Genomic DNA, 14,350 nt, shown 5'->3' on the forward strand with positions numbered 1-14,350 from the left:
GGCTTCGTGAAAGCCCTCTCTGACTTAATCCACCCACGTCCTTCTCCCCATCCCAGCCTTCCGTCAGGGCTGATTTATCCTGCAGGCACGTGGACAGAGAGCCTAGGGTTCACAAAAGTGCTGTCATTTCTTTTAAAGCCACAAACAAAAAAAATGAATATTTTAGGCTGAAAACAAGTTTTAACATACAGTATTAATATATTTGTCTTTACACCAGTACAGTTGTAAAATATATTTTTTAATATTATTTTATGGATGAAGAAGCCCACGAAGGCTTGGGACCACAAACGTCATCACACGGGCCTGATTCCCACATGTGTCTATTCCCAGATTCATGGGCTTCTCAAGAATCATAGCATCTTACAGGCACAAAGGACAAGAAACAGTCCTTGGGCCTAGACTCATGCCAAGGCCAGCATCCCTCCTACAGCACGCTCCCTTATCCACGGCCTCCACTTTCCCCAGGCATGCTCTGATCTCTCTACCCACATTTGTGTTTATCCAGTCAAAGGAGATGCTGCAGGAACGCAGAAACAACCACAGTGCCAGGGAGAATATGTGACAGACCCCACGGGAGATAGCAGAGTGCTAAGGAATCTGCAGATGGAGGCCATCAGTGCCACCCAGGGCATTAAAGGGGGCATCCAGGAGGAGGACCATCTTCTGCTCCTTTCAAAACAAGCTCTCCAACTGCTTAGCTGGCATTCCTCACGTGAGCTGAACCCGAGTAGCCAGGTAAGAATCTCTAACCCACTTACCTCCAAAGTGAGCTCTCTGTCACGCTTCCCAGGTTGAAGTCATACAGCTTCGTCAGGATAAGTATAACCTGAGAGGGGGTGAGGAGGAGGGCAGAGGAGAAGAAGAAAAAGGAAGCCGGCTTTAGTTTGCGTAACAATGTACAGTTCATCTCAAATCACCCAGTGGAGGGCTTAGAATTTATCTGTGGAGTTGAGGGGTATTATAGGATCAAGCAAGGGGAAAAAAATTATTAATTTAATGCTCCCCCGTAACTGGCAGCATTTATTTTAATCCCGACAATGCTTTGCATTTGAAATAAAACATGTCAACAGGAATTAACTGGGTACTGACAGTTGTTTCTCCACATCTGTCCTCCTTCAAGGTCAGGCACAGGCCAGCTGGCTCTGTTCACACGTGTGGCCACCCAGAGATCAGAGGATGGGCTTGCTTTTGATCTGCAGATGACTTTGACTTACAGATGTAGATCTAAGAGGCTAAGAAAGAACTGGGCCTGATTCTGTGTCTACAGAGAGGTTCAAAGAGATTCTGTGTTCCCATCACAGGGCCTCAAAGCCATAAAAGCTTGAATGACAGGCAAGCCCAGCCCCCAACAGTCTCTGATGCCACCTGCCTTCTACCATGTCCCACCCATGGAGTAAGCAGGTCATTAGACTCCACCGGACTCCAGGACCACTTTCGTGACTCCAGTTGAAACTAAGAAACCCAGAAGGAAAGCTGTATGTGTCAAAGAGCTGGACAGCCTGTAATAGGGTTAGCAGTTTTCTGAAATGATCTTCCATTGGCCAGGCTGGTCCCAGGCCCTTTTAACTTCTCCAGCTGGGAACCTGGACCTCAAACGTTTCCCTGCCTATGCCTCGTGCGCCCAGACCGTGGCTTAGGAACAACCCCATATCTACCAGGATGCTAAGCGCAGGCACCTGAATCGATTTTAATCAAAACACAGGTGCCTAATATACAGTGTCTGCCTGCACGCATGATAATCCAGTTACACATAATTGTGTTTATCTAAATTTAATGCACAACTCATTTCACTTTTCTCAGCTCCTTCGCCTTCCACAATTTAACTTCCTCCAGTTCATTTGCACAGCACCCATTAAACTCTTTCCGAGATAATGAATTTCTGCTACCAAGATGGGACTTTCCCATTCTAGGTAACCATTTAAGATTAAAGAAAAATAATCAGCCATTATATTGAACGTTTTTGTGGCATTTAACCGACGACAAAACACTCACTTTGAGATTTATTCTCATCCAGCACCCCATGAGGTCAGTCAGTACCATTTCCACCTCTTTTATGTAAACTAAGAAAAAATTAGAGGCCAGGATATGATCCATTATGGGTCAAAGAGAATCCCTGGAAAAGTTGACTTGCAACATTCAACTTCTCTGCAGGGCCATGACTGGATGATTCTCACGTCTTCTCTCAGATTGTGTCCTGTGATGCGGAGTAGTAGGTTGGCAAGAAACAGCCAAGCAAAGAAGAACATCAATGACGTGGCTATTTGTAGAACAGGAGAATAGGTACCAAGGCACCAAGCTACCTGTCCTATTAGCATAGCACAACTGCAAGGAGCGTGTATCCCTTGTAAAGCATTGTTCTCCATGGTCACTCAGTGATCCATGCCTCTCCCATTAATAGCAAGTTTCCTCACTTGTAAAATTCAGGGGCTAATGAAGACAAGACTTATCCAAACCTTCTCCAACCAAATAGCAATGTGCTGATAATTCCTATTTGTTAAATTAATACAAACACATACACATACATACACACCAGACTTCTCTTCATTTTACTTCTTTCATTGACGAAGTCATTCTTTCACAGTCCCTATGTAAAAACATGGGTGCCTATGTGCAGACCATCCCAAAATCTAGACAAAGAAACTCAAAGCTATGCTCTTCTAGAAACAGATCGGAACACCCATCTAGAATCTGCAGGAGCAACTACGACGACCTCACTGTCTCCCAACATCAAGCCTTCAGGGACATCAAACAATCTCAAAAAAGTGCAAAGCCCACAAAGAAAGAAGCAAGAGATGTTGGGGGTTAGAGGTCACTTAACTGATTGCCTAACAAACAACTGGGTCTGGAAAACCCCTAAAAAATGCAGAGCACTTCTCACGTGTCTGTGTCTCCTTACCCAAGGCCTGGATCACTCTCCTTCCTTCCATCTTCTCAAATCAAATCATCATTTTTGAGTCAATGAAAGATAATGGTGTTTCAGCAGTAAAGCATAGTCTTCAGAAGGGGATGGTGTTAATCTAGTCTATTACCTTCATTTTACAGATGAGGAAACTGAGACACAGAGAGAGGAGACGACTCAAGTTCAAGTCCCAACAATGTGTGGCCTTGACCAAGTGCCCAGGGCACAGTTCTTCCCATTCCATGAGCAAAGTTGGAGACTAACAGTCACTGGGGAGCCTGCTACATGCAGATTCCCTGGTCCCATTCCCAGCAAGTTTGACTTGGTGGATCCTGGGGAGGGTCCAGAAACCTTCCTGTAGCCATTAGAGGATCACGCTTTGAGAAAGACTCCACCACACCATGATTCCTCTCCCAACTCCATGCGGCAGTGACACCACCCTTCCACTATGGTGGAATCCTGATCTCTAAAAGCATCTTTGCCTTTAAATCGAGTGGACTTTACAAAGAAAGCAGGCCATAGGAGATGCATAAGGAAGATGTCTCCACAAAATCACCCCAACATTCCCCAGAGGAAAGGTCCAAACACTGAGAATTGGGGCTGGAAGCTACCTTTCCCCTGGAGCCAGCAAAGAAGGACAATAATGAAGACACGATCATGTAACCTTTAGCCTTAAGATATTCTGTGCCTAGCAAAGAAAACCAAGATTGAAAGAAAGCCTGTCAACCTCTGGCTTCTCTCACCATTCAGAGCCTTCCAAAGGCCACCAGGAAGAAGGGATTACCAGGGCAGAAAACTGAAAGCAGATGCACTAAACCCACTAACAAGCCCTGGGCTGCTGGGCAAGGACTCAGACGAGAATGAGAAATGTGAGTGTGACCAAAGAATCACCAGTGGATAGATGAGGAAGGATGCAGGAAGGATGCAGGAAGGATGCAGGAAGGATGCAGGAAGGATGCAGGAAGGATGCAGGAAGGATGGAGGAGCTACCCTGGGAGCCACAGCAAAGCCTGACTTGACTCCTCTCCAGCAGATGCCCCCAGATGAGGGTTGGCACTCAAATTCAAAGAAGGAATAGCAGGGACCAAACATTAATCGAACCCTTACTATGTGCCAAATACTACACTGGGTGCTTCTCAGTCCTCACAACACACTTCTGAGATTGAGCAGATGTAATACAGCATCTGCATTTTACAGATGAGGAAAGTGAGTCCTAAGACTTAAGCAATTTGCTCCCCAAAGCACACAACTAGCAAGAGACAGAGCCAGCATTCCCACCCAGGGCTATGAGACTCCAGCATGCTTGTTCCGCTCTGATGCAATGCTCCTGCATTCGGCAAATGTTTATGTGAGCTTTTTGTGTGCAAGGCAATGAGCAGGCAAACCGAGAGGTGGGCACATCCTTGCTCTCAAGGAGTTTATCACTCACTCATGAATTCCACAAACATTTACTGAGCTCCTCTTATGTGAATTAGAAAGACATCTGCTAAACGCTGGGAATCGGGGAAAGATACAGAGCTCAAGGCCCAGGGGTGAAGGTAACTTTTGTTTTCTTTGTTCTTGGAGAAAGAAATAGGAAACAGAGATGTGTAATGAGGAAATAACTAGACAAACTGTTGGGAGATCCAGGTTTGTCAAAATAAGCTTTGTCAAAAAGTTTCTCTTTGACCAACAGGCTACAAATCCTAGGGGGATTTTAGACAGCAGGAGAAATGAAAATAAATTGGAATAATTCATGAGTAAATAGCAGTTCTCTCTTAATATAAGCTACACATACAGGTGTACACACAGAGTAAAGCCACATATATAAGAGCTCCTCTGTATAGGCACATATAACAGTAAATTGGCATCAGACATATTCTCTGGAAGAGCATTTGTTCATACACCTCTTATAGCTTTTATCAAACCGGATTAACGTGACTTCTCCATATGTCTGTCTTGTCTGTTAGATTGTGACCTCTTTGAGCTAAAAAATCAGGTCTCATTCAACTCTGCATCCCCAATGCCTAGCACAACACCTGACACACGGCAGGTGCTATATAAGGTCCACTGAATGAATTATAAATGAATGACAGTAAAAGAAGGGATGAGATGATAAGTGTATCTGAGAGGTGCAGATAATGTGAGATAAGAGTTGAAAGGAGGAAGCAATTAAGTCCAGAAAATGTGGTCGGCAAAGTCTTCATGAAGGAAAGATTACATGAGCCAAAACTTGAAGTATGAAGAATTTGGAGACAGAGAAATGGAGATTTACTCCCTTGCCTGTCTGGCCTCTCTCTTTAACCCTCCCTTCCTCCCTGTCTTTCTTTCTTTCCTTCATATTTTAGCTGGACAGAAATAGATAGAAAAAAGGGCAGAAGGGTGCCATTTCAGTTACAAGAAACAGCACAGAGGTAGAGCAGAATGGGCCATTAGGGGCTGGAACAGTCATGTGTTGAGTGCAGTGTCAACACATGGGGACACCAACCACTTGGAGACACGGTCAGGCTGTGCCAGGGTGAGAAAGAAGGCACAAAGGACAATGGAATCGTGCAGGAAGGACAGAGGAAGCCCAGCCTGTAGTCAACTATGGACTGACAAAAAGTTTTATAAGCATGAAGAGGGTGATAATGAGGGACTATATTATAACAAGAGCCTTACTATGTATAAACATATACCATATAATATTACTATATATTACATATATAATATCAATATATTGTATATTAGATGACTATATTATAACAAAAGGCTTACGGTATGTTCATATATATATCTATACACACACATATTATATGTATTATATATATATATTAAGGGACTGTATTGTAATAAGCGACTCATATAATTAGGTGACAATAAGGGACATGGCTGGCCTCTTACAAAATCCATTGGTGCTGCCCTTGCTGACCACCTACCTCCAATCTTCTTGTCCCCAGGCATCTAATGTCTTCTGCTGCCCCCAGATGCTCAGGCCAGCCCTCAGCTACCTGCCTGATCTTTAGACACACACAATGCCAGTAACTAATGTCTTTATTTGTCACATCCCCTCTCCCGTTCATTCTTCTGTTCCTGCCTTATGCCAAACACAGCATAGGATCCGTGGTGATAAAGTGATCAAAAGAGAAATGGCTCCTGTCTTCATGAAATGTATACTCTCCCTTAATGTATAATCTTCTTTAGGAAGATTTTACATTTCATGAAGACAGGACCCACTGGGTCCAGCCGTCTGCCTCCTGGATGGGGCTCGCCCGGCAGCATGGAAAGAACGGAGCACTTGCAACTAGAGGGCTGCACTCAAGACCCAGTATCACCATATGCTACTGGGTGAGCCTGATCAACTTACTAACATTTTCAGTATCTGTTCCAGTTTCCTAAAATGGGGATAATGATTCTCCTTCCCCTGCCAGCCTCACAGGATTTTTGATTTGAATCAAATAAGGAAAGCTGACCTGCTTTAGAAGCTGTACTATGCAAATGTGAGTGATTAGTATGATAATTACCCTTCAGGAGACAAGGGTTGCAAGTCATCCTTATCTGATGGGGTGAGGGGGATTCAGATCCTAGCGTTGCTAAGCTCCTTCTGAAAAATACCCACCCATTCTAGACCCCAGCTGCAACACAGCAGGCTGCAAATCAGACCCGGCATGTTCACTGGGCTCCCGCACTCAGCTTCCGCTTTAGAAGCAAAGCAGAAAGCCCTGGGGGATTCCTGTCCTCTGAAAGGATAACGCATAATCTGAAAATTCATAAATCACTGGGACGCTCTCGCCCGTGAGCACATTCAGTGAAATGAGGACCTTTAGTGCCTGTAAAATTTTACTCTGAAGGAAAATTACTTTAGTTCATTAAACCTTCCTGAAACCTTGGTACCTTTCAATCCATGGGGCTCTATGCATGTCCCCTCCGGGTCCCCCTCACCTCTCACCACCTCATTCCTGCCCCTACCTGATAGTTCTTTGTTTCCAGCCAATTGGAATATGGACGGTGGCCTTCTTTACCGAAAGTGATTCACAGTGGTAACGTAGTAAGGATGCTAAAACCTACTCCTCGGGGAGTGTACACAAAAGTGCATTTTTCAGTCTCAGCAGAGTCTGAATTCTGGAGCCCTCCTCCCACTTCATGAGGCACCCCCCCCCCCCGCCCCGGGAACAGAAACTGAATATTTACAGTCCACAGCCCAACTGACCCCAGTCTAACAATGTCTGGGCACCAACTGGGTATCCAGAACTGTGCTAGGTATATGCCAAGTTCAGAATAACATAAATCGTGCTCCCTGCCCACCGTGAGTTTACAATCTAGCTGAGAGGACAAGGAATTGTACAAGAAATATCATCTTTGTCATCTTGTTCCATTGCATGCAATTTCACAAACCGGTTATCCCGTTCCCCGTTTTTTTTAAAGGGCAGATCATCAACTCTGTGGTTCAAGATAGAACCTCAGCATGAGCCCTGAGTCCACCCTCATCCCACACTTAGCAAGACAAACATCAAGTCCTCTGAAATGTGCTGCGGTCCACTGGATCGTCCTCATAATGTTTTCATTCATTCACTAAGCAAATATGTATGGAATGCTTCCTCGTGGCCAAGCGCTATGGATTCAGCAGTGAAGACAGCAAACCAGCTTCTCTGCCCCCATAGAGTTTATATTCCGGCAAGGGAGATAAACACATAAGTAGGTAAGTGACACAGTAGTCAGAGGATGGTGGGTTAGATGATGGACACATCAGCACTTAGAGCAAGTGCTCGTATGCAGGCGTGGTCCAGGGCTATGCAGGCTGAAGCAGTGTAGAAGGAGCCCAGGAAAGTTCTCTGTGAAAAACTGACACTCAAGCAAAACCCTGAATGAGGTAAGGGATGAAGCCATGTGGCTATCTGGGTCATAAACATTACAGGCAGAGAAAAAGGCAAATGCAAAGATCCTGAGGCAGGAACGTGCCTGACACAGTCAAGAAACAGCAAGGAGCCCAATGAGGATGGAGCGGAGAGACAGGGAGAGTAGTAGGAGATGAGGTCCAGGAAATTTGGGGAGGCTTAGATCTTGCTGGGACTTGTGAAGGACTGGCTCTTACTGAGTGAGATGAGACGCTACTAGAGGATATTACTAGAGGACTTAAGTTTTCACAGGGTGCTTCTGGTTACCGTGTTGAGAGAGGCATCGAGGAGACAAAAGTGAATTAGGATCCTGTTGTAATCATCCAGGTGAAACATGGTATGGGGTAGACCAGAGCAACAGCCGCGGACAGGAGAAGAAACATGATCTGAAGATATTTTGAAGGTAGAGTCAAGATTTGCTGACAAATTGGATATAGGGCGTGAAGGAAAGAGAATAGTCCAAAATGACCCTCAGAGTTTGGGACTAAGTAATTAGAAGCATAGAGTTGCCATTTTATGAGACGGAGACTGTAGGAGAAGGAGGTTGGGAGGAAAGCTGAGAAGTTTAGCTTTGGACATTAAGTTTGAGATGCCTAAGAGAATTCAAGCGGAGAAGTCAAATAGCTGAATAAATGAGTCTGGAGTTCAGCGCAGAGAGTCTAGGCTAAAAAATCTCAACTGGGGAGTTGTCAGTGATTAGATGGTATTTAAAGACATGAGACTAGGTTAGGTCACCAGGAGATGGAGTGTGGATAGAGTAGAGAGAGAAGAATCGAAAGCTGGGGCGTTTCAGCACTGAGAGATCGGGGAATGAGAAGAAACCAGTATGTGCTTCAAGCTCTCAGAATTGGCACAGTGAATGTCTGTGTCCTGTGCGAACACTCACCAAATGGTACTTACTACGGAGGAGTCTCTCAATAAGCATATGAACACGATGGCCTTCTGTTGAGGCCGGTAAGCCTTTCTCCCCAGATCCCCCTGTTTGCTCTGTGGGCTCCTGTGTATAGTGGCTACTGTGGCAGAGATGGAGGCTTTGCCTATGTTTGCCATGGACTTCCCCTCGCCAAGGCTGACATGGGCATCGTCACTGCAGTTCCCCATCTGCCAACCTCAGAAATCAGTGCTGAGCCTCAACATGGCACCTGGTGGCAAGTTGATTGCACTGTCCCCCTCCCAGCACATAGAGGAAGCAATTTCTTCTCCTCGGACTTGCTTTCCTTGCCTGCGGTAAATACGCTAGAATCAAAATCTTTCCATTTCAGAGTGCCTTATTCACTGTCATGATATCCCACACAATTGCTTCTAACAAAGAAACTCATTTCACAGCAAATGAAGTGTTGTCATGGGCCTGTCCATGGAATTCACTGGTCTTCCCACAAACTACATCCGCCAGAAGCAGATGACCTGATACAATGATTGAACGGACTTCCAAAGATTCAATGACACAACTAGCTAAAAGCCAGCACTGCATGAGGTTGTGGTGCTGTCTTCTAGGATGTGGATTCGACTAGTAAATGGCCAAAATACAAAGGTCTGGGAATCAAGGGGCAAAAGTGGGAGCGCTCCTCTCATTATTCCTCGCAATAAGCCATCACAGAGTATTTTCTTCACATCCACACAACTTTCGGCTCTGTTGATAAATCTTGGTTCCTACGGAGAAAAAACACCTGTTCCATTGAACTGGAAGCTGAAACTAATACCCAGCTCTTCTGAGCTTCACATGCTACCACTGAACCAACAGGAAGAGAGGAGGCTACTTATGAATAGGGGATGGAAATGGACACTCAGAGTAGCTAAAAGGGTAGACTGTGCTGTTTACTCTCGGCCCACTTTCCTGCCTAAGTATCATAGGTAACCAGGACCCTGAGAAGCGTATTTCTAAGACTCTCCTGTCATCTGGCTTCCAATTCTGCCAGTTGGGGTGGGGTCACTCGGGGGACATGTGGACAAGGGAAAAGCTCCTCTCCTCACACTTTGTTTTTGAGTGACAAGACAACAGCAGCAACAGAGCCAGTGGTACCAACCGCAGCGGTGCTGGGTCTCAGTGAAATGAAGGGCTTGTGCAGCTCAGCACGGCCCCAGGAATCTGGGTGGGAGAGACCCTTGGCCTCTCGTACTGCCCTTCCTCCTCCTGGGCAGGGGGTAACAGTTTCTGCAGTTACCAAATTTGAGCAACTATATTTTCTCCTCCTTGTTCCTCCAGCCTTGCCGGCACCCTTGTAAATCAGTTCCTGCATTCAACGTCTTTTCTTGAGAAATACCTCGAGTCAGGGACCCTCACTGACACAGAATGATCTGTGAGGTTACAGGAAATTCAGGAGAGCATGTGTTCTGGAAGCCGAGAAGAGTATGGGTTTCAAGGAGGAAGGAGTGATTGGCTGTGTGAAATGCTGTAGGCAGTTCATGGACAAAAAAGATGAAGAAGGGACCATTGGATTTAGCTACTAGATGACTGCAGAGACCTTCAAAATAACTAGCTGACTTAATTTCTGGCGTTCACCCCTCTTCCATCCTTACACCAGAATGACCTTTCTAAAGCAGAGGCGGAATCCCATTGCCTACTGCCAAACAATCTCTAGTGGCTTCGGGCCGCCTTTAAGATCAAATTCCTCAGCATAACAGGGAGATCAGCTCGGTGCTTTGTGACCGCCTGGAGGGGTGGGATAGGGAGGGTGGGAGGGAGGGAGACGCAAGAGGGAAGAGATATGGGAACATATGTATATGTATAACTGATTCACTTTGTTATAAAGCAGAAACTAACTCACCATTGTAAAGCAATTATACTCCAATAAAGATGTAAAAAAAAAAAAAATTCCTCAGCATAGCATAAAAGATCTTTCTCAACCTGGCCCCAGTTGACATTTTAACCCTCTTCTAGAGCTACTTTCCCAAAATAACATCTAAATTCTAGCCACACCAGAATACCCACGTTTCTCCTTGTTCCACGCTCCCACACTTTCACACAAGCTCTTTTCTCTCCTCTGAAAGCCCTTCTCCCACTCTCCACCTGAGGATCTCATTCTTTAAGGCCCAGCTCAAATACCATCAACACTCTGGTGTCTTACCTGTCCTCCAAGACAGAATGGATCCCCCGTAATCCATGCTCCCCTACCTTGCTGCCCATACATCCAAGTATACTACTCACCAGATTACACTATAATTTTCTCTTTGCCTATGCATCTCCACCATTAGGGGATGTGTTCCTTCAGGACAGACCTCGTTTTTCTCATTATTATCCAAGAGTATTATCACACTCTTCATTAACATGCTGCCTATTAACTAACAGAGATATGACACATTCGATGAACTGAAAGTGTTGCTATAGGTGTTCAAAGAAGGAGAAGATGGGTCTGGGCCGGGGTGATCAAGTTGTCCTCATAAAGGATGAGAGGCATAAGTAAGGTCATAAGAGATGGGTGCGGAATGGAAATTCCCAGCCCTCTTCTTTCTGGAATATCTTATACAGTTTTTCAAGGGTATCTTTTTTTTAGGTAAATTAGGAAGAAAGAATTCAAAATGGGTATGAAAGAACTTCAAGAATGTCCACAAGAGGGTAAGATAAAGGGAACACACGGGCAGGGAGGGAAGATGGTGAACGCAACCTTCTTGTATGACTGCATTAAGTTTTCAAGAGTTGGTATTCTCTAGGGACGTCTAGAGAGGATAAAGATATATACCTATATCTGATGGGACGTAGACTAAAGAAAACATTACACCTATAGACAAAAGCACGACTTGATTAAGTAATTTAGACAAGAGAAGAATATAGAAAGGGCAGAGGTGGGGATGCTAATAGATGCTGAGCACCTAAAAGTGCCCAGCACTGTGCTTGGTGCTCTATGTGCATTACATAGGTAATGGGCATAACCACAGTGAAGGGTAGATAGCATTACCCACATTGTCCAGACGAGCAAACCGTCCAGGCCATGCAGCTAGGGAGAGGTAGGAGTCAGAACCCAAACACGGGCACGGCTGTTCCCCCATGATCCAAGGAAGGGATCAGAGATACAGAATTTAACAGGTTTAGTAGCTCTATTTAAAATGCGACCATTGTTAAGAAAGTACTTTGCAGAATGCGGTAGCTGAACAAGGCAAGTGCAGACCAAGGAAATGAAAACGCAGTGTTGTTGAAACAAGGAGCTTGTGAAAAATGGCTGTTGAATGGTGGGGGGTTGTTCTGGTTTTGTGTAACGAGCCATTAAAAATGAATTAAAAATCCATTCACTCTCATTCCCTAAGGGACTGAAAATGAAAGAGACAGCCATCTCTTGGAAATGACTTAGGTAGCATGCAGCCCAGTAAGGGGGGAGGGGGTGTCAAATTGCTCAGAATTCCCTGCCAGTGTCTGTACCACACGATGAGAGCTCACCAGAACCAGAGTTAATTAGCTCAACGTGTACCATTAACTAGGAGTCTGAGCTCATACCCTCCTATATGTCCATCATTCCTTCCATCCAACCACCACCAGCACCACCCTCATGAGGAGGCCAAGGACAGAAACAGGTGTGAGCAGATGAAAGATGAAACCATGGCTCCAAAGCCACTAGTGTGAAGCTTCCAGAGATACTCATCAACAGAGAGGCAAATATAAGCTATCTGTTTCCTTGGTAATAGATCAAAAGCTCTAACGCAGACAGTCTTGGTGTGGAATCCAGGCTCTGCCACTTACTCTCTGCGTAACCTGCGGCAAGTGGCTAACCCTATGGGGCCTCCGTGGCCTTATCTGGAAAATAAGACCAGTATCGTTCCCTTCACTGCACTGCTGTGAGGATTAGGCTTATGTGCCAGGCACATTCTCAGGCCTCGTCATATGTTAGGTTCCTGCCATCCTGCTTTGTCTCTGAGCAAACCAGGTCATTTGCCCACCCAAGTAGGAAAATGCCATGTCCCAAGAGGGAGCACGTCACTTCTTTAGCGACGACAACTGGCAGCTCAGAAAATACAGAGCAGCCTCACAAGGCCTCTCACTGATGTAGAGATGAAAGCCTAGAGCACTCCCTGAGCGCTGGTGCTTGCTTTGTGTGGACATGCCTTGACAGCCTCAGCAACGGGAAGATCACAGGCTCATCAAGCCCATGTTGCCTGGTGTGCGATCCTACCCACTTGCCACTTTTCATTTCAGGGTCCGTCTCCACTGGACCTGCCTGTAGGCACGCACACCCCCCTTCCTTCCGCCACTCCTGCCAAGGGGCATCACTCCCTCTTAGGTCTCAGGAGCTGAAAGAGCTCTCAGCCCAACCATCGTAGCTGCCGAACCAAGTGGATTTTCGAGGGATAAGCAGATATCCCCAGATTGGAGCTAGCTACCAGTGCAAGAGACCAAGAGCAGGGATTCGACTAGATTGTAAGATGCCTCAGGGCCGCACAACCGTCTGTCCTATTTTTCACTACTGTATCTTCAGCACCTGGGACAGTACCCAGCATGTCCCAGATTCCCTGTATACAAGGGTGGAGTGAATGACCCATCATCTAATCCCGTGATCTGGCATTTCTCACAACCTGTCTCCTATTCAACGCTACAAATGACTACACAGTGTCTCTTATGGTCGATGCACCATGCTCATTGCTGTGGAGGATGGAGGCACGAAGGACACAATGTTCCTGACACTTTCGGTGCAACCAGACACATACACTTTATACGACTACCTTCAGTGAAAGCTGGAATCGCTCTGACTTACGCCAGGTTGTAAGTCGTTTCACCTAGTGTCTCATGGGAATCTCACAGTAACCCAGCAAGGTTGACATATGACAGAAATGAGTGATTCCCTAACAGGGATGAAGTAGAGGATTACTCTCCATGAAAATTTTTGTAAGAGGTACTATTTGAACTGGCTTATTTTTAGTAGGTGAAGAAGGCAACGACCTTTTCAGGCTAAGGATGCAGCATGAGAAGACACAATTAGGTTGAAATTGCCTGTCACGTTCCAGGCCTGGGGCGGGGGTCGGGGGTGGGGCTGGGGTCTGCAGAGGTTAGAGCTTCAGGTACATGGAGAAGGAGATGGAGACCCAGGCTGGGGTAAGACAATGATGATTTTAACTACTAGGTGTGTAAGTTTCTATTGCTGATGTAACGGATTACTGCAAATAAAGTGGCCTGAAACAACACAAATGTATTATCTTACAGCTTTGGAGATCAGAAGTCCAAAATGGGTTTCAAAGGCTAAAATCAAGGTGTCGGCAGGGCTGTATTCCTACATTCCTCCTGGAGGCTCTAGGGGAGGATCCGTTTCTTGCCTTTTCCAGCTTCTAGAGGCTGCGTGCATTCCTTGGTTCCTGGTCCCCTTCCATCTTCAAAGCCAGCAATGATTGGTTGAGTCTCACACTGCATCACTCCAACTCTTCTTCCTCCCTTTTTCCCATTTAAGGATCCTTCTGATAACACTGGACGCAGCCAGGTAACCCAGGATAATCACTTTATCTTACACTCAACTGATTACAACCTTATTTCCATCTACTATCTTATCTCCCCTTTTCTATGCAATCTAACATATTCACAGGTTCCAGGAATTAGGACATGGACATCTTTTGGGAGGACACTATTCTGCCTAGCACATCAGGTTAAAGAGTTTCAACTCTACTCAGTAAATAGCATAGAAAT

At 45.6% G+C, this 14,350-nt stretch overlaps 1 protein-coding gene across 7 annotated transcripts in view; it reads right to left on the minus strand.

Moving 5' to 3' along the window:
- The window catches only part of SORCS3 (sortilin related VPS10 domain containing receptor 3), a 742,043-nt gene that overhangs the window by 404,925 nt on the left and 322,768 nt on the right, over positions 1 to 14,350 (minus strand). For all 7 annotated transcript variants that reach the window (XM_079900511.1, XM_079900512.1, XM_079900510.1 and 4 more), the window contains one exon: positions 759 to 826. Coding sequence is in view for 3 of the 7 variants with exons in the window: in XM_079900508.1 (XP_079756634.1) it covers positions 759 to 826 (68 nt within the window). In the remaining 4 variants the exon portion in view is untranslated. The remainder of the gene's footprint in view (positions 1 to 758; positions 827 to 14,350) is intronic.

This window comes from Stenella coeruleoalba (assembly GCF_951394435.1).
Source record: "Stenella coeruleoalba genome assembly, chromosome: 16".
Lineage (NCBI taxonomy): Eukaryota > Metazoa > Chordata > Mammalia > Artiodactyla > Delphinidae > Stenella > Stenella coeruleoalba.